The 26,983-nt window shown below is 37.9% G+C and overlaps 1 protein-coding gene across 2 annotated transcripts in view; it reads right to left on the minus strand.

Moving 5' to 3' along the window:
* The window catches only part of NUP205 (nucleoporin 205), a 48,141-nt gene extending 23,168 nt beyond the window's left edge, over positions 1-24,973 (minus strand). Inside the window, exons 1-20 of one of the 2 annotated variants that reach the window (XM_065044316.1) lie at positions 24,812-24,973; positions 19,237-19,379; positions 18,502-18,673; positions 17,409-17,553; positions 16,341-16,500; positions 14,235-14,463; positions 13,903-14,067; positions 12,947-13,122; positions 12,152-12,268; positions 10,450-10,587; positions 9,301-9,451; positions 8,303-8,508; positions 7,032-7,214; positions 5,812-5,862; positions 5,017-5,226; positions 4,073-4,172; positions 2,320-2,457; positions 1,878-2,067; positions 682-802; positions 80-161 (exon numbers count right to left, since the gene is read on the minus strand). In XM_065044316.1, the coding sequence (XP_064900388.1) occupies positions 80-161; positions 682-802; positions 1,878-2,067; positions 2,320-2,457; positions 4,073-4,172; positions 5,017-5,226; positions 5,812-5,862; positions 7,032-7,214; positions 8,303-8,508; positions 9,301-9,451; positions 10,450-10,587; positions 12,152-12,268; positions 12,947-13,122; positions 13,903-14,067; positions 14,235-14,463; positions 16,341-16,500; positions 17,409-17,553; positions 18,502-18,673; positions 19,237-19,379; positions 24,812-24,839 (2,905 nt within the window). In that variant the 5' untranslated portion in view covers positions 24,840-24,973. Of the gene's footprint in view, positions 1-79; positions 162-681; positions 803-1,877; positions 2,068-2,319; positions 2,458-4,072; positions 4,173-5,016; positions 5,227-5,811; positions 5,863-7,031; positions 7,215-8,302; positions 8,509-9,300; positions 9,452-10,449; positions 10,588-12,151; positions 12,269-12,946; positions 13,123-13,902; positions 14,068-14,234; positions 14,464-16,340; positions 16,501-17,408; positions 17,554-18,501; positions 18,674-19,135; positions 19,380-24,811 lie in introns of both variants that reach the window. The other variant, XM_065044324.1, reaches the window with a different exon arrangement.
* Positions 24,974-26,983: the final 2,010 nt, after the last annotated feature.

Genomic DNA, 26,983 nt, shown 5'->3' on the forward strand with positions numbered 1-26,983 from the left:
CTTTCTTCACGTCTTGGATTATTTCCATTCTATGCAAAAGACAAAAGTGCAGGCCATTTTTAAGAAGCCTTTTACATACCCTCATCTGGATTAATTAATTCTTCTGCATCTTCATTGTCCAAACATTCCACAAATCCAGCCATCAGCTTTTGGCTAATACTCTATATTCAACAATGGAAGAATGGAAATAAAGAGGATTTTGAGAGTATTAAAAATAATATATTTCATAATTCCCTCCATATAAGTTGACAGAAGTTCTAGACAAAATTTATATAACCCAGTTAATAGGCAAGAGTTAAGAGTTGCAGCTGTTCCAAGCATAGGGTAGTAATTAGCCACTGAACAGAAAAAAAAAAATCTACTGCTGTTATCTATACTAAATTATCCTCACAGGTTGAAGAATATAAAGCCAAGAAGAAGTCTAAGTATCTCAGAGAATATTGTCCTTTTCCTTCTTGCAAATATTAAAAAATATTAAATAACTTTTTTTTTCTTCAATCAATCAAGTAGTTGCTTTTCACAACGCCACAGTAAAAGACTTTTTTAGAGGTAGGTAGATGTAAGACAAAATATAGTTGTAATGTACTTGGATCTAGAAACCTATCCGTTAAAGTAACATTATGGAGCACCAGTATTTCTCTACCAGTTTCTCTTCCCAATTCCAAAGAAACTGGCACTTACCTGATCATGTGTGAAATCACCAACTAGCTTTGTCTGGATGTTGGAATTATAAGAAATACAGCACAAAATCTTGGCACTTTCAAAAGCCAGTTCAGGATTGCTGTTTCCATGATAAAGATACCTTCAAAAATACAAGATAACTGTAAGGCAATTGTTGAGAATTCTACTATCTCAAGATGGTAATACACAGATGAGAAATTAAACATTTAGAACCAAAAGACTTACAAATCAAAGTAAATAAAACGTTGAAGCTACAATTTTACTCTACATAAAGTACTTAACACACTTAAATCGAAAGGAGAGTAGTCGGCTGAGAAGGGATAACAATCTCTCCTGCAATTTTTACCATTCTTTTTATCCAAAATCTACCTAAACCACTGCAGGATTAAGTTGAAACAACTGGTCACAGGCTCACACAAGAAACATGGAGAAAATACCTTCAGATCATGCAGAAATGAGTGTCACTGAGGATCAAAACTAGCCAACAATCAACTACTGCATGTGCCCAAAATAGGAGATTAAAAAAATGTAAGAGCATCTTAAAAGGCATGCTTTTTAAAAACTCTTTGTCAACTACTGTTAGATGAAAAAGTAACATGAATGAAATACAAAAATAGGTATATAGAAATAGTTCCATTTTTTGTTACATTCCATGTCAGAATATCACTGCTTTTTTTATGCACTCAATTCTACTATTCAATGTTGGTTCACCTGTAAAGTTACTCTAAAAAAACAAACAGTAACAGAAGGTGTCAGTGGGATATGGAAATCCTAAAGTTTCACATTTGAAATGGAGGTTCAGATTACTAGCCTGATACTTTTAATATAGTAACTAATGGACAATACTGTAAAACACTTTTCTTGTCCAATAGCAAATAAACTCTCCCACCCTATGAAAACCAAACTCTGGGGCAAACTGAAAATCATATGCAAAGGAATCACTGCATGTAAGGCAACCAGGAAGAAATCACGAGGGAAAAAGAATTCAGAAAGAAAAATTATAAACACAGATCCCAGTCTTGGACTAGACAACACACAGATCCTACCACCTGTGAAGACACTTTCTCCCACCAAGAAAAAATTTCAGAGATGCTGTGTGCAAAGAGAAATGTTGGCTAGTAAAACTTATCAAAGGACCAGGATCCAAACACTTCTGTGCCTCCAAAACTCCTCCTTTCTCTGTACTTTGCACATACCTGGCAATATTCACTACATGATCTGCCTTTTTAGTGCGAGGATTGATTCCTTGAAGCAGCTGTTCCAGTGGTGTGACAATAAGGGAAAGGTGGCTCTCTCGCAACAGATCCATAAAAAGATTCTCTTTCTGTAGGGTTAAGTTTAGAAGTGCAAGGCAATACTGCACAGCTTTCTCTAAATGCTTCTTCCCTGCAGTGTACAAACAATGAAAAATCATAAGAAAAACAAAGGAGCAGTTAAACAGACTACATTTGTAAACTTCATTCATCAAGCCCTGCACCAAGAAAGAGCTTGTCAGCTGTTTACTACCGGGAAAATTCTCCCAAAACACAATTTTAATATGCAAGAGAAACAAGACCAAGTTGAACATCTGCAATATCAGCTTTATATTCTTAGTATGCATTTTAATTTCACATGAAAAATTTAATTCTAGGCACATACCTGGAAATGGAGCATAAGTATCAAGCTGCTTAACCCCTTCTTCTAGCAAACTAAGGGACAGTTCCAGCATTGGGGACTCATTCAGTAGATGATACATCAAATTAAATCCAGGTGGTTTATATGCTATTATTTCTTCTCCTAAAGAGGGGGGGAAAAAAAAAAAAAAATCTAATAGAAAAGACTTCCATTACTCAAGCTTGCCTGAGCTACAAAACATAACAGTCCTTGTTGCAAGCAACATTTAAATAGATGAAACATACAGCATACAAACTCTTCAGTGGTTTTCTTTACACATAAGCCATTTCGGCAATTTTAGAAGTTTGGAAAGAGTAGTAATGGCAATTACCATTACTTTTCAATATCCAAGAACACAATTCCAACTTTAACCAGTTAGACTTTCCCTAAGTGGATCTGACCTTGGATTCAAATCAATACAAGGACTTGACACCCCATTGGAGATACATTTCATAGTTTTTGCAAGACTGAGAAGTAACTAGAAAAAGTTTACATGCCCCACAAACCTGCATGAAGACCTTGGATGAAGGAAAAAGCACTTCCCAGAAATGAAAGCTGAGAAGGCTCACTGAACCCCTGATGCTCATAGGGTACAGACACTTGCATGTCTATTGCAACCACGTATTGCAAAAATAAAACTACTAACCTAAAACTCAAAGACACTTATAAAATAAAAGTCAAGAGTAATGTTTCTGGTTTACTTAGTCTCCTAGTAAACTACGGTGAATAAAAGCAGGAGAGCAGTAAGAATCTTTTTTAATATGCAAGTGAGAATGAGAGTGCAGTTTCTTTTGGCATCAGCTTAAACAATCCCAGTTCTCCATCCATTTGTTCCGTGTCTGTGCAGCCCCTAACACGCCAGACAGTCCATACCGCTGCAGAGCCACACACGGCATCAGCTCAAGAAATGGATCTAGTCAAAAAGATGGGGTTTAACTCATTTCTCCAATATATCCTGTAAACTGCAAACAATCACACAAGCTGAAGGACTGGTTGAGAGTTGGAAGGAGCTTGCAGAAATTCCTCAATCCAGTTAAGCTGCCAAGAACGGTTTGTGAAAGTACAGGGCACAGAGGCCTCCCAGACTGAGGCAAGCTCACTGGAGAGCTATGTCTTAAAGTTGTTGTTCACTTAGGAAGTGGTTCTTATAGTAAAGCCATAGGCATCAGGCTGGCATTCAAGGTTAAGAAGAAACTTCATATTAAAATTCTGCAGCCCAAATAAGCCTTAAATTTCTTATAATGAGGCAACTGCCACCTACTTTGGCCTTTTAAAGAATAGATGTACAAAATTAAATTACTTCAGATTATAATTCCACTGCTACTGTCTGCTCTGAATAATTAATATTAATTATTAGACAATATATCAAATACACTGACACCTTTAAATTAACCCTGTGAATTAGATACAGACCAAAGAAAGCCAGAGGAAGAAGCCCCAAACGAAGGTGGTTTTTAAGTGTCAAATGGTGCTCTTTAATTGAATCAGCAACGCAAGAGACAGAAGTCACCTTCCTAGTAGAGCTAGGGAAGTAGAAAACAGCGTACATGAAGCCCTACTAAATCAGCAACATAGCTCCTGATCATATGTGGACATTTTTTTAACATCTTCCTATCTTTAAGCCTTGCTCTAGATTTCTGTCAACTTACTAGGAATATTAAACAAGATCACAAGATAGAAGCAATAGAGCAAAGCAAGTTATGATTCTGTTTGTCAGTGAAAAAATGAACAAGTTAACCTTGTAAATCCACATATTGGTCCACAAAGTCTTCAAGTTGAGGTTCATAGTCCCGCAGCAATTTGTAGAACACTTCCAGAACTACCTCAGCTACTTCCCACTATAGATAATAACAAAAGGAAGGAAAAGTCACACATAGAATAAGACCAATACTGCAGCAACAAGACCAGGATGACAAAGAGTACAACAGGCAGTGCAGTGATGGATGAGAACTATGGTATGACTATCTAATTCTGAAATACTACCCAACAACACTTATAATTTTACACATCAAATAATCTGGAAGGCCAAGCTTTCTTTCTGAAGTAAAACGGAACACTAAAACGGATTTATTGACTCTTTTAGGCTCTATTACACACGTTAGCATATTGAAATTAGAAGCAGTAAAGAGTTTTTAATAGTTATATGGCGAGGAACAGATCATTAATAGCCTCCAGGATACAGTTTAGCATGCACTCTCATCCAGAAAGATAACCAAGGAAACTCAGATTCTTTGGTTCAGCAAGTCAGACATACTCTCTGAAGCAACAGTGAGGAAATAACAAATCTGACTTGCAGATTTGGGCATGTGATGTTCAGAAGACATTAGCCAAGTAGTAGAGTTGCAGAATCCTGTATAGTTAATTGAAATTTAGCAATAATATAAACTTATTTTGGTTTGTTGTTGTTTGTTTCTGATTGTTTGTTTGTGGTTTGGTGGTTGTTGTTGGTTTTATTTGGTTTTTAACATACTTCATACAGATTCCTGAGAAGCAGATCACAGATCCTGACGACCAATTGATTGAAAATTCTGTTCACAGAATCAAAACACTATGAACTGCTACGGGTTATCTATACTGCATCAAACTTGCACAGTTTTTCAAACATATCTAAGCCACATCAGCAGTACCAAACCATTTTAACTACATCCTAAGTAAAAAAGTATATTTTCTAAGAAAAATTACTTTTTCAGCAGCTCTCCGGTAAGCTCTGGTGCGGAATCGGAGAAACACGGCATCCCTGAGGAACTGGAGATAGGGATCAAAGCCTGGTGGGCGGAGACCTGCTCCCAAGTTAGAGGGGAAGGAACTCTCCACCAGCGCGCTGATGAGTCGACAGAAGGCACGGGTTAAAGGATATTCCTCACATCGGGACTCAATCTCATTCAGTTCAACCTTCCCAAGAAGACAGCAAAAACAGAAGCAGAAAAAAAATAATATCAGGGAGGAAGAAACATGTGAGAACAAATAACGTAATGGCATCATCTGTGAATTACTTTACAGTGAAGTGACTTTGCTGCATTTTTGTCTACAGTACACCACACACAAAGCAAAAGCAGTGAAGCAACAGCACTGTCTCAGTTCAGCAATACACATTCATGCACTTCTGAGCAACTACAAGATATGCCTCAACATTTACATACTTTGCTTTTCTTTACGACTTTCAGTAGAGGTGATGTGAGCTGTAGTAAGATGTAACAAAAGTGAGGCCAATTTAGAAAAACAGTAGTTTTCATAAGAAGTGCTCATAAGGAATTTGAAGGTTTAGATCCTGCTCTGTTACTAGGTATGAAGCTGGACTAGATTCATAAATGGATGAAATTGCCAGAAATTAAAAGCAGGCCTGAGAGTAAATTAAGCAGCAGTGAAATGACAGCACCTATTCCATGGACTCAGCAGCAGATGCAGCCTCTGCAAATGTTTCCCCAACTCATATGCAGATGGTCAGAGTGGCTGCCCCAGGTACAAGGAAACCCTCACCTCAATGCCAATTGCTTGTCTCTGGCCTGGACCTCTCACAGTTTGTAATATCTTCAAAAAAGAGAAATTAGGACAGGTAAACATTACATTTCACATAATCAAAGTGCATCTACACAATTTCTATCGCGACTAAAACATGCGTGTCACTTTTTAGCTGAAATAAGAGATTTCCTAAATCCTCTTTAAAGGTAAAAAAAAAACATTTTCCTGTCTGAAAGGCTGGATTATATGTTGTATGCTTGTACGCTTCTAGCTTCACATCCTCAGAGATCTGCATCATCTTTATTGTTAACCAAAACAAAGAACAGAAATACTTTCACATTAATGATTTTTGTCTTATATTGGCTAGTAGAAAGATGTTTCCCTTGTTATCTCTTACAACGGTATATTTTAAGGAATATCATAAATTAGGAAGCAATGGTTGTGAGCATTTAATGTCGCTACTGTCAGGGTCTTTTTATTAGTTTTTAACAATAAATCAGAAGTTGCAGTTCAAATGCCTTAAGTTCTTCCAAATAAAACAGTAATTAGTCTGAACCATAACACATACACTACTGAATAAGCCCATTCCATTATTATTTGAATTGCAATACAGAGAGCATTTTCATTTGGTATTCATCTTCCTTAGGATTCATATTTAAAATTCTCCTCTGAAATCAAGACAGAAGGGAAAAAACACTTTTTTAAAAGGTTGGGCTTTTAATATGTATCTGGCGTTTGCCATCTAAATGTGGAAGTTGGCAATGATATCCTGTGAATTACAATTAACTTCCTCTGAATGTTAAATGCCTGAAGTGGAGCTTTGTAGCCAGTTCCTTCTTTCTATGGGCACCACTCACACTGGAAGAATATTACAAACACACATGAAAAACACCAACAAAAAAAACCCCAAAACAACAACAACAAAAATGTAACCTGCAAGAGTATTTATTACTGATGACATACACTGTGGAAAAAACATATTGAACACACAGGACTGTCTGTTAGGAAACCTGTATTTATGAAAAATAAGTGCAGTCAATGAGATCTCTGAGGCATGAAGCCATACTGATATTTTCAAAATCATTTTAAAGTAAGAACTGTGTTAACTAAGTCAAAAAAAATAACATTCAACATGGCAACAAGAAAATTTAGGAGGAAATGCACTACTATTTCAAATACATTGACAATTTCAACAGATTGGGATGCTATATTTCTAAGCGCTGCAAATCCTAAAATACCTGTGTATATTCCAGGGACTGCCAGAGAGAAGCAGCGATTTCAGGAGATTTTCCAAAAGCAGTAAGGGTTTCTAATAGCTCCGCTTTCAAAATAGGAGGAATGCTGCACTGCAGGAGTCCCAGAATGACCACTACTGGTGTCCACTGAGGATGCTCACAAAGAGCCAAGCGAGCATTCTCACTCTATGGAGTTCAACAGAAAACAAAACCGCAGATTATAACTTTCCAGATTTTTCATGTTTTACAATCCATAATTCACAGTTCAGTATCAATGACTGCTTTGTACTTGAAGGTATACAAAACATCGGAAGAACAGCAGACCATTCCAAATCAAACCATTTTAATTTAAAAAGCCCAATTTAACACCTTGTGAGTACTAAAATTGTGCCCATCCACGCAGAAAAATTAAGTGCATAATTTAAGCTTCTTACAACGCAATTTTTTAAACTATTTTCTTTTTTTAGTAGACACTTATTCATGGAATTAGTCTTAAATAAGTTTTAAGTATTTACACTCCAGACAGCTTCTTCAAGCACTGGTAGAGGGACTTTACCAATAATTCTATTATGAAATTAAATTGCATTTGGACATTTGTTAGGAACTTATGTGAATTTAAGTCTAAGAGCAGGGTCATCACCAGCATAAACTCACTTGAGACTCTCAGATGAACCACTGGACAAGAATAAGCCTCCAGCCCCATCAAGTGATAGTTCCCTGCATCCTCAGAACAAATTTACTTCTCCACAGGACACGGTTCAATAATGTCAAGAAATATTGGTTTTAAGGGTTCCTTTTTCCCCCATGCTTATCTAATGCTGACATGACAGCTCACATAGGCATGTCCCATTGTCACCACCAAAGATCAGTCTACTTGCCAAATTTCTACCATTTCCTTTTAAATTCACCTATTATTTTTGCCTTTTCAAACTAACTCATAATTAAATGCAAAGAACTTTCCTACTCTGTAGTCCTTTTTTCTGAAAGACATCTCCATGACACCAAATTGTCAAGAAAGCAAGAAAATCAGTAACACCAGAAACACAGGACAAAGTGTCATCTCCTCCTGCTTCACCCAGACTGAGTATTTGGTGATAATAGTTATTCCTGACACTTTCCATACTTTTGAAGCTCACTAATCAAATTAGAACAACTACTAGGAAAATTTGCCCTACATACCTCTTCTGTCAAGTGAACTTCACAGCTGAGCAATGATGTTTTGCAAGGAAAAAAAAAAAGTATGAACAAAGAAAACCAAATAAAATGTTACTCACCCAATTTACTATAACAGTGGTCAGCTGTAAAAAGGCAATTAATCCATCCTGTTCTTTCTGTGTGATTCCTCGGAGGGGCAGATGACGGTACTGGACGCTGTCAGCACTTGGCAAGTCTTTCCTTAAGTGCTCATGATAAAGCATCAAAGAGTGGAAGAAATGCTCCCAGGAGACAGGGCTGCCACCTGCTCCTTGAATGTTTTCCGCTAGAAAAATTACAAGCAGTTGACAAGATTTTCCTTCTACTCTTTCACAGGGTGACAAGCAGGGTAGTAAAATTTAAAGAGACAACTTTCTTATCTAGAGGAAAAAATAAAGCTCAAAGTACAGCAATATTTCTGAAATTAGTGGCTCTGGTTCAGGGTTTTTTGTTGTTAGGTTGTTTGGTTTTGGTTTCTAACAGAGACAGAAAGGTGCTAATATGAAAAGCCAGTACAAATAAGCTTTTCACTTTATGAATCAGAATGTTTGCAGTATTATTTATATGTCCAAAGTAGGTTTGTTTTTTTTTTTTTTCCAATTTGATCAATGCAAAATTAATGCAAAACACAGGACTGACTAGCATCTTTTACTTTGAGAAAGTGCTGTCATATTATGCATATCAAAAAATTCTAATGGAACAAAGTGCTTGTGGAAAAAGTCGGCTCAGGAAAGATAACTATTTTTGCAAAATACAGAACTTAACTTTAAGACATTAGTCATTTTAGATTTTACAATAAGCAGTATTGATATTCTGCATCGCTTATGGTGTTAAAACACAGCTTTAAAAAAAATGCATTACTTAATTATGTGATTTACTTGCTAGGGCGCTCAGACGTTTAATTACTTAATCAGTCTCTTTCATTTCCGGATTACACTTCCAAGTGAAGCCTTCCAATTTCATCTTTGTGCTAATACTGAAATGTTAAAAGTATGAAGCCACAATTCATCTCAAATGAGCCTTTGTACTTTTATAAAGAAAAAGAGTTGGGAAAGAGCTGAAGTGTTACTTATCTTACCATGACTACTGCCATTGACTTTTAGCAAACTAAAGCAGTAATGAGCACACTGAGGCCCACTAGCCAGTCCCCGCAGCATTTTCAAGTACGGGATGTAAATTGTGGAAGGAAGTAGATCTCCCATTTGCCTAACAAACTTTGACAAGACCACCTAGAACAAATAAACATCAGTGTATTAAAAAAAAAAAAAAAAAAGATTATTTTAGGAAAACAATAGGCAGCCAAAGTCAGAAAATAGATTCTAATGTAATCAGGCCTGAGGGAGGGAGGGCACAGGAGGGTAGTATCACAAAAAAAAGAGAAAATAAACAAAACAAAATAATTCAAGCTATTGCAAAGTATACTCATTTGCCAATTCTGTATTTCTAGTGATAAAACTTACTTCAGCTCACAACTGTTGCACAGCAGTGCAAGTTAATACTGGGGAAGAATTCACTATGACTGTTATATCCCTGCACAGTAATCACACACACAGTGGTTCCTCCCAGGGTAACACTCAGGTGTTTGCAGATTGCACCACTGCAACCTCACTTAGGTTGCCTGTATTCTGGGTGGGTTTTGGGTTGTGTCTGTCTGGTATGGGGTTTTGTCTCACACTGCACAGTCTTTCAAGAACCACTGACAGCCTCCCAGGTATCCAAAGAGTTTCAGAACATCTGCTTCATCTGTTTAGATTGCTGCTTCATTCTAATTTTAAGATCTGTCTCTCATGGGCTACAGCCTTTGGGCTTTAAATAATTACAACACTCTTATGGATTTTTACCCCCCAAAATACTGTCAACTACAGTTAATAAAGTCTTTATAGTTAAGGAATTTAACTTTTCAGTTACACCAAAAAGGTGTGTAGAGGCCATCAGAAGGTCAGACAGAAAACAGAAGAGCACTGTTATCAGAATTCATTTAGCAACTGCAACAAAATCAGACCTAAACAAAATTTTCAAAGAGGTCTGTTAGAACTCTTCTTTCAATGAGCAAGCAACAGCAACCATGTCAGGCAGAGCAGGACACATGCAGATAAACCACTGATAAAAGATAACGTCTTATTAGAGGCTAGCTATAATAAGGATACCAAAAACTTTGTTTTGTTGCCTGTTTTTTTATTACTTGATATAAAAGTTATTAGTAACTACTCAAGAAAATCTAGATAACCTGGCGCTGAGGTGGTCGCTGATGAGCTACTCCAAGGTAGGACCCCATGATGCTGGATGTCTGCAAAGGCTCTGATGGACACCAGTATTCAAGGGCAAGTTCCAAATTAAAGGGGTCTTTCCTATACAATTCAGCAATCTATCAGAGAAAGGAAGGCATTAGAAAAATATCAACTATATAAAGAAAAGACAATTACTTCAACAATAAGCACGGCTTCTAGGTAAGCTAAACACATGTGAGGTAAAGCATCCCATGGCTGGTACTCCATTCCCTAAAATTCTCTGAAAATGATGGCTTCTAAATAGCAATATCGGAACAAAGAACAACCAGAGAAATTCAAAGTGCACACATAAGTGAATCTTTCATAACTTCAAATAATACCTTCTATCTAAATATTATAGATTAAATCACTGCTAAGAACACAGTTTCATTTCTCCTTAAATAATACATCAAGGCATGCAAATAGTTAACTCAAAAACAAGTTATCCAGTACCAGGATCAGAAATCTTACCCATTATCTGAAAATACAAGTTTCTCAATTCTCATTTCTAGTTCTTCATTTAAGTTTACTGTATATCTCAGAGCTACTTAAGAAAGCATTTCACTATGAATTTTCCTGTTATGTTCTACAACCTAAAGGACTACCTTTGCAAAAGACAAGTAATCCCTACCTTAAAGACTGCTATATTGAAAGTTGCACACTCAAACATTTTCATGCTAAATAAGGGGAATTAGCCAAGTTTTTAATTTATTCCTGAATAGAAAGTACAAAATGCATGAGTTCAATACGCAAATCTCTTTTCTGATGTGAGGTTATTTTGAAAGTGTAGCTAGGTAACCTTAATAAGTAATATTTAAATAAACCTTTTTTTTTTCCATTTTATTTTCCTTCCCTTTTCTTTCTTTCGTTGAAAAAGATGACAGAAACAGAAAGATCTTTCTTTTAAATGTATGCTTGTGGTCAAAATTCTACTGAAATTAGGGAATTTGTAATTGCAGCAGCCTTAATGGAGTCACCTTGCCTAAGCTTTTCTACAGCAAATACAAAACAGTCTTCCAAAATTCTCATTACAAACATGTCAACACATGAAAACTATTTAAACATTTCAATCCTTTATCAGAATAGTTGTCAATCGAGGTGGCAAACCCCTAAAACTTAATTATAGTTTACCCACAGTAAATAGAGAGAAATTTGAAAGCTTACAGAAATAAAACACTGCACAAACTTTAAGGTCTATATACACAAAGGTGTTCTATTCCAAAGAATTTCCATGCATTTAGGCAGATCTGAACTGCAGTGGTAGCCTGAAGTCTTAAAATTCCTGTTTCTAAGTTATGTTAAAACAAGATGGATTAAGATAATAGATATGTTTAAATAGTCTTATTATAATTTAAATTTTAGGTATTTAAATATTTGGTAAAATAGTTTCATCTCAAAAATTCTTCAAAAGATAAGAAACAATGCAGTATTTACTTACTAAACAATAATTACATGACACTTCATTAACATCAGAAGACAAGGCAGTAAATTAATTTCTTTTCAGGAAAACTTATAGAAGGTGTCTATATTTAAGAAAAAAAATCCCTCTAATTCAAAAAGGGAGAAATCCAGCACTGTATGTTATCATTCAGGTATGGACTATCTGATGAAGAATAAAGTCACACTTTCTGACACAGTAAATTAAAAGAAAATAGGGCTTACTAAAAGCATCAAATGCTCCAGATCTCTCCGAAGGGAAATAGGCGGATCATTACCCATCTGAATACTCATGTGGATCATGCGAGCATCTTCATCAGCACGGTTTCTCAGCTGTTTCACCTATGCGATTTATAAAGTGGAGAAAAATATTAGTCTACACTTATCTAAGATGAAACAGAACAAAAATAACAGAGTTGTCTAAACAGCCTATTAAAAACTAACAAAGGAAATTAACTTGCACATACATTACAAGAATATTAATTTGGTTTTTTAGTCTCCTCCCTCCAGCAGCTTACATTCAAAGATATATTCAATCATTTTCTTACTGACAATGTCCTCAGTTCGTAGTAAAAGCCCTGAACTTATACCATGGGGAGTTTTCTCCCAACTGACTTCACCAGATCCTCTGGTTTGGCCCCAAAATGTGGATTCTTTTCCTCTTTTTACTTTGAAACCTAAATAGGTTAGCGTCAAACAAAGAAAGTCAGACCATCGTCCACAAGGAGTGAAAAGAAACATAAAACACTGTAAAATAATGTTTTCTCTATATAGATCTACCACCACAAAAGCTTGCTTTGCAAATCTCACCACACTCAAGTGTTTTTAATATCACATTCTACTTCAGTGTGGAAAACAAACCCCAAACCATACCAGTTCCATAAAGTCAACAAGTCTTCTGAACTGCAGCAGCTCAAGTTGATGGTCACACCTGCATCTCTGTGCTACCTGGACTCATGTCAGAAATATAGAAGAGAAGCCCACGTTTCTCAAGAACTGCTGTTCACACAAGCAACTTACTTTCATTGGCATAAGCGCAAGGAAGTCTGTTACAAGGTTATGGATTTTGCGAATGTAAAACTCCTCCTGGTAGAAATTTTCAGAGCCCACAACAGATTCAGTCAGGAACAGGAACACATTATCAGCAACCGCGAGCTCTGCCATTGCCTCATCTGCCTCAGTGAATTCCGCAAGAGCTGGGCAACAAAAATCACATGAGGGGAAAAAATAAGTTACTGTTATTTGTTACCACACAAAACATGCTTCAGAATACCTGGCAGACGTGCAAATCGACATGCTTCTATCAACTATGTTTTTTCTAGCATACAGGTAAACGCTAGACACTGGAAAAGCTAATGTCGGGTGATTATCTCAACTTTATTCTTTAATAAGTGTTAAAGTTCATAATCCATTTACCCAATCAAATGTAAGGCTACGAACTAAGAATCGCAAACCAATCTTAATTAAACATTATAATTAATGTTTAAATTTTCTTTAATAGATATTCTGGAGTAGACCTAATTCTGACCCAGTAGGGAACTTGGAAAGCTTACGAAGTGCAGCATGAAAAGAAAACCTAAAAATCGATTTGTCCTCTGAAGATACTACGGTTTAACATTTAAGGAGGTAAAAAGTCATAAGCATAAATCTATTCTTAATGTCAGTGTGCGAATAATACAAAAGTTGCTAAAATGGAATATTTCACATTTTTCAGTACATTAAAATCTCTTTCACTTCAATGAAGACACTATGCAATATTACTGTCTATTAACTACTTCTAAATCCATGTACATTTCAGAGCAGTTCAATTCTTGACAACCAAACTCGCATACTGAGAAAGCTTTAAAGGAGTGTCAACAGTAATTTTATCACAAAGGTAAATACTAACACTTCAAAAAGATAACAGATACTTTGACTTACACCACTTGCAAGCTCTGAATACTAACGTGCAGCAACTGCACTTTAAGGTAATTTACCTGTCACATCGGATAACTGGGATATTCCTCGTAATGTCATCGCCCAGGCTAATCTAACAGTAGCCTGCAGGCCTGGTAATTTCCAAGGCTGAGACTCCTGAAGACGAGTGTGTATTGTTGCTATATACTGTCTTTCTGCTAGGAGAGGGAGCCGGTACATCAAATCTTGAAGAACAACAAAAACAGGCGTCAACACCAACAACCCAGTAAATTCATATGGAAACAAACATGCAAAATCTTACAAATTTGTTACTGATCAGTAACAAAATTGGTTAAATAACAATTTACCCATCTACACAACATAACCTCTTTGGGAAACCTGCCAGCATTACCATCACGATCCTCTGTGCCTTGTTCCAGAAAGCTGACATCAAAGCAGTAAAGCAGAGCCATGAGAAGAGACAAGTTCACGCCGTCCAATGAGCCATCAGCTTCCACTGTTACTTTTTCCAGGTAACTTATGAGGATTAGAGTGTCATCCTTACTCAGCGGTGACTGGCAGGTCCAGACAAACAGGCTCTCAGCCAAGGACTGTCGACACTCTTTAATGAGGTCAGAAACCTTTAAAGGAAAAGCCAAATAAAAACCAGTGAATATAGATACTCTGGCAACATGTTCAACTTGTTCTCAGTCAATCACTGTGACTGAAGTAACTTAAAAATTACTCTACAGACAGCAACTACAGAAAATGTTGGGGCTTTTTAATTGCTAAACAACAAAAGGCACATTTCTGCTTGTTAAATGTGTTCATATTCCCAGGCATTTCATGTGAGGTACAGCTGGTAGTTATAATATATCCAGATACGGTCATAGTCTTTCCCTTGCCCCAAAAGAGATGCCCTGACTGACTATACAAATACCCAACCCTTAAGGCATTGAGAAATATGAAACATTTAAAATTAGAACTTTCTTTCCCCAGATGAAATATTTATATCAGCTTTAGAATATAAACATAAACAAAACCTTTTACCGTCTGTTACATAGGGAATAAATATCACGCCCTATGCAACAGTTATGAAGCATTTTCATACTAAAAATATTTTCTCGTTTTATTTGGCAAAATAACGTGATACAATAACGTGCACTGACTCTTGAAAACAAAAAAGTTGTCCTTCTTCTAACAATTACACCAGAAATTTCTGGTTTCAAACAAGGACATTTATTTCATTTGCTAACTTCATTCCTTCACCCAATCTGAGTTTTTTATAAGACTGAAAGCAGTTAAACAGTAGAAGTTGGAGGGAAAAAAACAACACACAACAAAACACAAAACCACACCAACCAACACACACTACACACACTCCACCCAATAACTTCAGAAATAAAAAGCCACAAATGGTTTTTAATAATGTTATTTGTAAAAATTTATTTAGCTAAATTATGAACTTCTTAATAATGTTCTTGACCTTGATCCACTGTACCTTGTTAAATAAAAATATAAAGAGCTATAGACATTCCACCTCCAGTAAAATAACATACATGGTGATAAAAACTTTTCAACATTTAACACAGTAAGAGACTTGTGGACAGGCTCCAGCACAATAATAATTCTAATTAATACAGAGGGAAATATGGTAGTCCACCTAAAAGGAAGAAAGAAACCCTCCAACATTAAGCATGAAATGAATTTTAAGGTAAAACTGAAGTGACTTAAGGTGATTTAAGGTAAATCAGAAGTATATTCTTTGCATAGTTTCTAGATTAATAGCAAAAAAGTAAAACCTAGCTCTTTATTTGATGGAAAACAAATTGACTGATTATAACATAGAATATTTTTTAGACAGATGACTCATTAGCAAGAGTTTCAGAAATTAAAACAATAATGTTCAAAATCTTGGTACTAGAAATACACTCTGCAGTTAGTCACAGTCTCAATTAAGTTTAAGGATTACAAAAATTAAAACTAATTTTCAAGCAATTCTCACTCTTCAATATTAGAGATGCTTCTGTTCATATTAACATAATTGGATTGTTAAAAAGAGCATTATTTGCCTGACTAGACTTGGTTTCAATCTGGTTTAATAATCTATGAATTTTAGTTTGCTATTTTTATTCCAATGGTGCTGGTAACAGTAGTGCTGAGAGCAGTCGATTTAATATACAGTCTTTAGAATAAAATTGGAAAAAATATAAATTTACACATAGTGCAAATATTAGGCTTACTTTCTTACTGTCTCTGACTACACTTCTTCACTAAAAAGCATCAGGGAGCAACAGCAAAACAGAAATGCAGGAAGTAATTTGGATCCCACACTGATACAGCACAAGCTGTGGCGTAGTCACTATGATGCCTGAGACAGAAACAGAGCTTGCAAAGGTAAACAACAGTAATTAGAAATTAATAACAAAAAAATCACTCCATATCTCTTGGCAGTCTAACTGTATTCCAATCTGAGCAGTAACTCAAGTAAAATATTCACACCCAGTCCCTTCTTTACCTCTTTGCGATGTTTCTCACTGCCCAAGCCTCGCTCTCGCTGGAGTTTATCAAATTCATTGTTCAAATCAATGTGAGACACAAGAGTGAGGATCTTCTGAGTCAAACCCTGCTCCATTAGCTCATCTGTAAAGCGTGTTGTCATGGACATTAACTCTTGACTATAATGGAAAAAATATAAATGTAACAATTAATCATACTACATCCAGTCACAGAGGAAGTCTTAAAATAATAAATGTCATCAAATACATTAATATTTGCTGACAGAAAATGTACAACTACATTATATACATAAAGCAACTAGCCCTGCATTACTAATCAGTAAGCAGTGCCCTCTCAAAACATTATACTGAATGCAAACAAAGACTTTAGGTAACTGTAGGTTGAAGAGCATGGAATATGAGACTACAACATGGATCAGCCAGTTAAGATTTCTATCAAAAAGTACTATACACAAGATGCACATAATTCACAAGCTCACAGCCTCCTTCTTACCAGTAATTGCAATTGTTCAGTTACATACAGCATACTGAAGTGGTGGAGCTAGTTCTAAAGTAATAATTTATCTTATGTTTCAGAATTTATATTTACACCAGAACACATCTTTTCATCTTTCTCTAGTCAAGCAATCACTGTGCACTGGCAGGAAACAGTGTGTACTGTTTTCTTTTAAAGTCCAAAAATGTTAGCATATTATGTTTGCCAGTAGATAGATCCATTTTAATCAAAGGCAGGAGCACAGTTCTGTTTTGCTGGACACAGGAAGTGAGAGCACAGCAAACGCAGAAACTCAGACTCATTAGTTAGAGCAACACTGACTAGGAGGGTGTCCGAAGCAAAACACTGTCAAAAGGTGAAGTAGCACAAAATACCTGAAAGTAATGTGCATACCTTTATGATCTAGTAAAAATATGTGTAAGAAAAAAGAATCTTACGCTTAAAAGCAAACATGAAAGCAGCTGCATTAGGTTACGAAAAAAACCCAGATTTGAAAATATTCATGAGTCTAATTAGTCCTAAAAGCACTCAAAGCAAAGAGCTTTGATCAGCTCATCACCCTACTACAGACCTGAGTTCCAGCGTCCACGTCTTCCCTTGGCGTGACTGGATGAGGGTTCGTAGTGAATTGGCAATGCATCTTTTTCCATCCCAGTACAACAAAACAGCCACTAGTCCTCTTGTAAGGCCAGGAAAGTGAGGTTGCTGGTGTTCTCCTGTTGAATGAAAATGCACACAATAGTCACCGAAAGTTGAACATACACGCTTTGATAACAGCTTTATATCTTTATATTTCTAAATGAAATACAAAGGTAGCACTCAAAACAAGCACTGTTATTCACTACCACTTTGATTTGTTTCAGGCACTTCCAAAAAAAACCACAGAAATTTTGGGTGCTATTATTAAAATATCAAACTATTAAAACATCCACAAATATAAAATAAATATAAATTCAAGTCCATAAGTATCCTAGTCCAAACTGTATTTGAAACTGATATCTACCCATCTTAACAATTAATTCAAGCTAAAATTTCTTTATTGAAAATGAAATTGTCTGTCTGAATTTATATTGAAAATTCATGTTCAAAACAGAAATCAAGGTTGGCTTCGAGATGGCTTTCTAAAGGTCACAAATTAGCAAGCTACTTATTAAATGAATTTAAAAGCTAATAATGAAGAGTAGCTAGTGATGATAACTAGCAATTATACTTCAGTAACACTGAAATTAATTTTCTACATGCAAACCACGTGTCACTTTCCAGAATACCTCTCTTACTAATCAGTTATTAGACTATGATCCAAATACAGTCACATATCAATGTATAATTCATAATTTGAAGAACCAATATCTATTACGCTGCTTTATGGAAAAAACTCTCAATCATGTTTAAACTATTTTTAAGTTCAGTTATAGAGAAAGTACATCATAAAAGAAACCTCTAATTATTCCCACTTTTGCAATAGCTGCACAAATATGAACATTAAGGTTCAGAACACTGTTATCAGATTACATTACAGTGACAGCAGATTTCTTTTTAAAAATATTCTATGTTAGGAAGCTAAGGCCTTGACTGAACCATGCATTCATGTTAAGCATATACTTAAATAAGATGGCCCTATTTAAGTTGTATTTTTCCAGCTCTTAAATATTTTCCCTTCTCACCAGCTAGAAGGAGCTCAACAGCTGCCAACTCTCCAATATCAAAGAGGTCACTGAGGATAAAGGCTTCTCTGATGAGTTGCTCTGGCAAAAGCCTCGTTCCCTGCTGACCCTGGATAGCAACCCCTTCTGTACTTGCTTTCTGGATTTTCTCATGCTGCTGAACATTCTTTGGCTGCAAGAGAAACAAGCATTGGAAGTTATTCAAAATGGTAAGATCAAATACTGAATAAAGCTTTACACATTAATCCTTCCTCACAAATACAGTTCTGACAGGTTAGGTTGTCATCATAAAAACAAAGGTAGTATTTTTAAACACAGAGATAGTAAAGGCATCCTAAAAATGTTTCACACTTGCACAGCAATGGTCTCTTTGTGGAAATGTACCAAAAATAATCTTATACAATTGGTGTTGACATTGGGTTTACTCAGAATAATGGACACTGAAAGTAAATTTCGACACAATTTTCAACAGGAATTGGTATCAGCTCAATGAAAGACATGTGCTGCACTACTCCAAAGCACTATTTTCTAAATAATTTTTTTTTCTATTAAACTCAGATGCTAAAATATACTGACAAAACTCTACAACTGACTTAAATTTTGTGACCTATCAGTTTAAAAAGCCATTTACTACCTCAGAAGTAACACCACTGAAAGAAGACATGTTTCTAGTTGCTACAATGCAAGATGGAGTAAATCACCAACTCATTCCACAAGAGAGCAGTAGTCCAGTACCGGGTTTCTGAAGAGGGAAATGAAGTCAGATTTGTGTTTCTTTAAAACCTGGTCGAGGCGATGAATAGCTTCAGGTTGTCTTTTCCAAATGGCATTCATTACAGTTTGCCATATGTCCTTATATGGACCCCATAAGCTGGCAGCTAAAGGAAGAAATAAAACAAAAGAAAATGTATTTGAAAAGGAGAAAGAAACAAGGAAAACAAGGTATTTATATACTATTTTCAATAAGCAGACTTTTAAAATTTACTGTTAGTCTAAGCTTGACACTATAAACTGTTATGCGAATCAAACAAAGCATATTTTCCCTTCTTAAGGCACAAAAAAATAACGATGGTCTGATATAAAACTTAATTGCATTGAGAGAGCTAAAGAAGCAAAAAAGGTGATGTACACAATTAAATTCTGGGCTGAAAGTCATCTTACAAAGATATTTGATACAATCACTGAGTGTAATCTTACATCCTTATATGCCCAAGAAATTCCCCTCACTTCAGTGAAACTAAAGAATAACTAAGAACTGGAGAGCAGACCATGAATCTGAATGGAACTTGGCAAGGCAGGCTTCCTGTTTTCCATTTTTTACAGAAAACTCCAAAACAAAGGAATACATAATACATGAGGAGCTGAAAATGAACAGCAGTGCCATGATGATCTGGTGCATCATTGCGTCAGACTATGCAGAACAAAATATACTAGAAACCAAAGTCATAAGATTAAAGGCAATATTACACAAGAAACAAAAATAAGCCTAAAGACACTTTCTTTCACATTTACTCATCTCATTTTCATTTTAAAACACACAAGGACTTCTGATCTCTAAGGCACATTTGCTGCTAAGATTCTGCACAAGAGCTTCATAAAGGAATCAATTTCCTTTACTAGAAACAGACAGATCAATATAAGCAATCACCTCACTATGTTTAGAAGAGATCAGATTATTTCTGGTCTAGTAAACATAAACGTATTATTAGTTAAGATAAGTCTGACTGTACTCTGGAAATACAATTCCTTCTTCTCAACGCTGGAAAAAAGTGTCCTCTGCATACTTCAAATCTTAGTTCAACGCTACAGCTGAAATTCTCTCTTCCACACTACAAGTTGTATCACGCAGAATCCAAAGCCTGTAGCCTTAAGACTGCACCAGAAGTTTCCTTATTTGCATCAAGTCTCATGAAAACAGTGTGCCAAACTAGTCTTCAGACTTCTGCCAGAATCATTGTCTAAACTGAAAACCTTACAAATGGAAAATTATTCTGACCAACCTAGTATTAACATCCCGTTAAAAAACCCTCAGCATTTTAAGACCTGCACTAAACAGAAGTATCCAAACATTTCCCTTGTTAGATATTATTTGTATTTCTGAAACTTCCCGGTTCTACACACCATAAGTCACTGCTAAACATACCAGATAAATTTATTATCAATTGTATTCAGTTTGTCTACAAGGTACAGCATAACAACTACCTACAGTCAGGTGGTGGTGTATGTTTTTGAGCATCTACTGATATGGCCCCTCACCCGAAGTTATTATAAACTAGCGGTGGTTTTTGCATGCTATAAATTTGCTAGTGGAAAAGACACTTTAAGAGGTCACTGCCCTTCTTCATTCAGAGCCACTTGTTCCCAACCGTACACACACCTTCTTCATTAACAATGTCCCTGCAACTCTGATGGACTGCACTAGAAGTCATGGTAGTCAAATGATCCAAAATAAAGGGAAAAAAAAAAGAAAAAAAAAACAGCAACACTTTACAGAGTTCTTCCATCTTGTTTAGAGTTCTTCAGGCTTGTTTTTAAAAATCAGATTACTTCATTAACACAGGTTACAAAGTGGACCTGGCAACCATTAAAAAAAACCTGAAAGAGCAACACTTGAAGCACAGAGGGAAAGAACAAGTGGGTCGTCAAAGGCAGAAACCTTTGAAATTAGCTTTGTTTCTGGATAAGCGATAAAATGAAACTATGCCGTGCAGGTTAGCCTAAATACACAAATAATCGCATTTCACCCACAACTGACTTAACTTCCCCTCCCCCCTTTCTTTAACATATAAGTTAATATTGTGGTACAAAATCAAGTACAGAGGCAACATTTTATCTTCTTGTAACTTGTTCTAGCTGGCTCCATCCCTCAAAGTAACCCTGACCAGTGACATCAAATGCATCCACACCTCATCTTAATCAGGCTGATTACAGCAAGCAAATGGTAACTACTGTGATGTGAAGATTCATACAATCAAGATGCCACCTCAAAGTAATGCAAAATGCTATGTGGACGACCTGAACAATAAGGTAGCATAAGCCAAGTCGAAGTGTAGCCAGAGAGCACAGAGACAAGGGCAGGTCTCAGAGAGCTAGACCCCTAGTTTCAGTCTGCTTTACCATTCCCTGAGGTGTCTTGGAAGCAGCAACAAACTAAGCAAAACTTAGTTTTGTTTAGTCAGTTTTGTTTTCATGCAAAGGAAGAAATCACATAAAACAATAATAAAATCAAATCAAACCCTCTCTAATAAGAACTATGGTCTCATATGCTGTCATTTACAAGCAGTGCCAGTAGCCATACCTGAGAGGAGAGCCTGTAAAAAGGACAAATCCTCTGTCCTTTTTAAATATAAGTATCTTAATCATACCATGTTGCCTGTACTTAGACAAATCATTAAAGATAGCTACTGTTGGACAAATAATTTCATGCTCCAGACTGTAACTGGCTCTCCACATAACTTCAGGTTTCAGAGATTTACTTCCACTCTAAATGGTCTTTTCACTCTTATTAAACTACCAAGTCCAATAAACAACAGCAGCAATCCACAGAGCCTGCCAAAAGCTGTTCAAGTATTTGCACCAGCCCAACTACACGTACTGTAAGGAATTAAAACAAATTAAGGATCTAACTTTTCTAACTGAAAACCAATCCAAAAGAGTTTCTTTTCAGCAGGATCACATCTACAACGGAGTTTACTCTGTAAAGGCACAAGCTGTGCTGGCACAAAGACGGAGTATTGCAGAGAAAGGAATAGGCAACTGGGATGGAAAAAAGGTTGGACTTAAGCAACCATGTTGACTTTTTCCCCCTTAGGCTGTTTCTACTATTACTACAGATTTAGAAAGGCTGACCTTCCCATCAGGGACAGCAAGGAAGGACAGGCTGAGTTGCTTCTTTTGGCAATAATAGTTGTTGATGCTTATGCTTGAACTTTCTGCCAAACTATAAACATAACCAATCTACATCTGTCCCAACCAACAATATACTATAACTTAAATCCTTATTAGTTCTCGTGTCACTTCTGCTTTAATTTTTATCTCATCTTTCATGTATAAAACTGCTTCTTCCCCTATTTTTTTTTAATTATAAGGCTATAGAATCTCTTGCCCTGTAATTTATACAACAAAGTGTAGTCTCCTTTGAACCACTCCAGTTTTCACTTTAACGAAGTCAAATTTCAGATACTATGAATGGTAGGAATAATCCTCTCTCAAATGAAGGGTCTTTGCTTTATTACCACTTTTGTGTGAGGAAGCAGGGATGCAGTTGATTCAGTTACATCAAAATATCTTCCCTGTGAAATTCACTCCTTGCTTGACACAGAAATGGAGCTATTTAATTTTATTAACTAGTCACTGTGACATACACCACCTTAGTCACAAACCTTCTGGCCATGCCTATGTTCCAGTCACAACTGCTTTTCACAGAGTCTCTTTCTCCCTCTATTAACCTAATGAAGCTCAACAACAGCAAACGCAACATCCTGCACCTGAGACAGAATAACTCCAGGAACAGTACAGGCTGGGGACCAAGCAGCTAGAAAGCAGCTTTACAGAAAAACACCCAGTGTTCTGGTAGACAGGAAGCTGAACATTAGTTGGCAGCACACTCTCACAGCAAAAGGTTGCCTCTAAGCACCAGGCTGTATTAACAGAGATGCAGCCAGCAGGTGTGGGGAAGTGATTTTTAGGCATCTCTGAGTCATTCACTCTGATACTGTGCACAATTTTGGGCTCCCCAGAGCAAGACACTGAAATAGGGAACTGGAGAACATAGTGAATGAGAAGAGGCTAAAAGAATTGACCTTTTGAGGTCAATTGAGAATTGAGCAACACGACTGGTGAAGGGACTTGAACATAAGACCTACGGGGAGAGGCTGAGGGAGCTGGGGTTGTTTAGTCTAGAGAAGAGGAGGCTTAGAGGTGACCTCATCACTCTCTATAACTACCTGAAGGGAAGTTATAGCCAGGTGGGGATTGGTCTCTTCTCCCAGGCAGTTAGCAACAGGACAAGGGGGCGTGGGCTTAAACTCTACCAGGGGAAATTTAGGCTGGATATTAGAAAGAAATTCTTTACAGAGAGAGTGGTCAGGCATTGGAATGGCCTGCCCAGGGAGGTGGTGGACTCGCCGTCCCTGGAGGTTTAAAAACCTCCAAACTGAGGTTTTGCCATGTCCAAACTGAGATTGGACTTGGCACTTAGTGCCATGATCTAGTAAACGGACTAGAGTTGGACCAACGGTTGGACTCGATGATCTCTGAGGTCTTTTCCAACCCAGTCGATTCTGTGATTCTGTGATTTTCAGCCTTAAGAAGATAACGCTAAAGTGGGATGGGAGCTTTCTTGTCTTCAGCTACTGAATGGCACTGTACACAGAAAATGGTGAGGTACCCTAGGAGATGAGCTGCAACTGAGAGAAGATGCAATACAGAAACTTTCAATTAGCCATCAGGAAAAAAAAAATATTACTCTGATTACTCTGATGGTGGTCACATATTGTAACAGAACAGCCTCTGGGATAATCTTCATCCTTAAACATATTCAAAACTATTATACTTTGGACAAGGGCCTGAGCCACCTGACTGAATTGGCCCAGTTTTAAGTGCAAGAATGCAGTGTTAGATGAGATGACCTCCTAAGTGATTTTCCAATTAGCCAGTCTTTTCTTTTTATATTAGACTTATTCCCCAGTTATATTGGGTAAACATGGCCTCAGTAACCTAAAACCAGCTCTTTGTGACAGACTCTGAAAGGACAACAGATGATCCTGCTGCTCCTAATCCACTCAATGCAAGAGAAACCAGCTCAACGTTTCCAGGCTTCTTGTGTAACAGAGCAAAATTAGGTGTTTTTTTATTTGCATTTTATTACGGGCGGCATTAAGAGATGAATGCACACGCACTGAGTTACCATAGTCCCCTCGAGTCGAGGTGGCCTTTGCCACCTCATGTCACCGGCTTCACGCCCCCCTGGCCAGCACCAGCCGGCCAGGGCAGCAGCTCCGACGGCCGGGCTCCGTCACCCGCCTCTCCGCGGTCCGAGCGCCCCAGGCACCGCCGCACGGACCCGCTCTCCCCGCCGCCTGCCAGCGCCACCGCGGCCCCCGCAACCCGCTGCCCCGCCGCCCGCTCGGGCCGCGCCGCCTCCTCACGCCCGGCCTTTCCTCTGCCGCCGCCCCCGGCTCCGCGGGCTTTGAGGAGGAGCGCTGGGCCGCTGCCCCCCGACCGGCTGGCGGACAGCGGGGCAGGCGGCGAGCGGCGCTGCCGCGGAGGAGAAAGAAGAACCGCGGCCCCGCGCTCACGCTCCTCTTACCCGAATTTACCGCCAACGGCGCCGCCATCTTGCAGAGAGGGAGGCGTGATCGCGGCGCCGCCGCCTGAGGAAGGCCCGCCGACTGCCCGGGCTGCCCGCGGCGGCGCCTCCCGAGGAGCGGGGCAGCGTCCCGCCGGCCCCTCCAGCCGCAGAGGACGGAGAGCGGGTCCCACGGCGCCTCTCTGTCCTGACTCCGGGGCAGCCCAGCTGGGGAAAGTTGCCAATGGGCCGTTTTCCGCGCAGGCCGGTGAGGCGGCCGCTGCGCCGCGGGCTGACGGGAGTTGTAGTCGCGGGGGGCGCGGAGCCCCGGCGGGGCTGGGAATCGCGTCACCGGCCTGTCCCGCTGAAAGGTGCGGACCGATAGTTCTTCTCAGGTGCCTTCATGTTCAAACCCTTTCGAGGTGGCTGCGGAACAAGGGGAGCGCTGGAGTTCTGCGCTCCTGTCTGTTGTCAGTAACACAAAATCAGTGCTGTGTCGCTCAGTTTCGCTTTCCCCGTTCGCTTTCCACTTCATGCTCCTTTCAAGCTCTGCCCTATAAGCCGTATTCATTAAATATGGCAAAATGCCTGAAGTCAGACGCTGCACCAGGCGGTAAATTATTAGAACGTTTTCATTTTTTTTTTTCGGTGGAAGGGGGAGAAGAAGAAAAAGAAGAAAAAAGAAAAAAAAAAAAAGAAAATAAAAGAGAAAAGAAGAAAATATGTGCTACTATTTTTTTTTTCTTTTCAAAACAGGAATAGTTACACTTTCTATAGTTTCAGATGGAAATCTTCACAAAAATTTTTTAAAAAAGTAAATGTTTCAATGATGGGTGGTCCTTATTTAAAATGCAGATAACTAATGCAGCACTATTCACTTACAACCAGTAAACTAAGGGTGGGGGTGGGGTGTTCAACTTTGTTAGCAGCTGTGCAGCATTTAAAACTCATATTTCTTGGGCTTTGAGTGGTGAACCAGCGTTTACAATCTTGTATAGAAAAAAAGCAGCAGGGTTTATTCTGTGAAGAAAGCTGCGTTGAAACACAAAGTATGTGCAAGAAAAACGTATGAAGAAAACAAAGCAAAAAGGACATTAGTGTGTGTGTATCTGGAGCTAAGGAACAAATAGTGTCTTAGAGGTATCCCATACCTGTACCGCCATTTGTCCCACTAGTAATCAAGTCTCCTCCAAAAATTCCCTCCTGTCCTATCTTTAAGACAAAAGATTGTATCAAGAGTATGTGTTCATTTTTCGTGCCAATAGTTTCCCCTCTTGAACTTTATTAAAACAATATTTCATGGTTGCAAAACCATGTCAAATGAACTAGACCCACAGGAAACTGGCAAAATAGCTATCTTTGCTTCACTAGATCTTGCCTATAATGGGATGGCAGAGAGGGCAATATAGAGAGAACAGTGGTGCTGTGGTGAGAGTGAATTGGCAACTATAAGAAAAAAAGAGACAGAAACCAGAGAAACAGTTCCACGAGAGAGAGGGGAGAGAAAAGGCAATTTTAAAAGGGGAGGGGAAAAAATTCTGTCCTGACAAGAACAGCTCTTCAGAGTTCAACAGATGAATCTGTTCTCATTAATTTGGCCTAATGTGTTCATCTAGTCAAAGGGCTCATATTTCCTCAAGATTTCCCCTTTCCCAATCTTAGCCATGAACCAGGACAGAGCTATTGCAATGAGTGTGATAGACAGTGAATTATTTATGCTATTCTAGGAGAGGAAGAGTGCCAGACAAGGGGTGAAAGTATAACACAAAATAAGTTATTCCACAAGCAGCAGAACTAATGCAGCTTGGGTATGACATTTCTAGATCTTCTCTTGTGCACCCATCCACATGTAGCCATAGCTCTGTTCATACTCTGTCCACATACCATCCCAAGACCAAAGGCTGTGAGAGGCAGGTATCGGGACAAATTCAGAAACACGTGCTTATCAGTTGGCTACAGTGAACCTAATGGGCAGCTTGATGTTTCTGCTTCAGCCTCTCCAACCACAGGGGTCCTAATTTTTGTCTTTTTCCTTTATACATCCCCTGATTTTCACAAATTTTGTGAGGACATATTTTTTTGTTCCTTTTAGCCCTTGATCAGATTAGGTTGGAATTGGTTCAGGAGTTACAACAGGTTCAAAAGTTACTGAAAAAATTTGGCAGACACGATGTGATTTCCTAAGCCTTGTTG

This window comes from Columba livia, chromosome 1 (assembly GCF_036013475.1).
Source record: "Columba livia isolate bColLiv1 breed racing homer chromosome 1, bColLiv1.pat.W.v2, whole genome shotgun sequence".
Taxonomy (NCBI): domain Eukaryota; kingdom Metazoa; phylum Chordata; class Aves; order Columbiformes; family Columbidae; genus Columba; species Columba livia.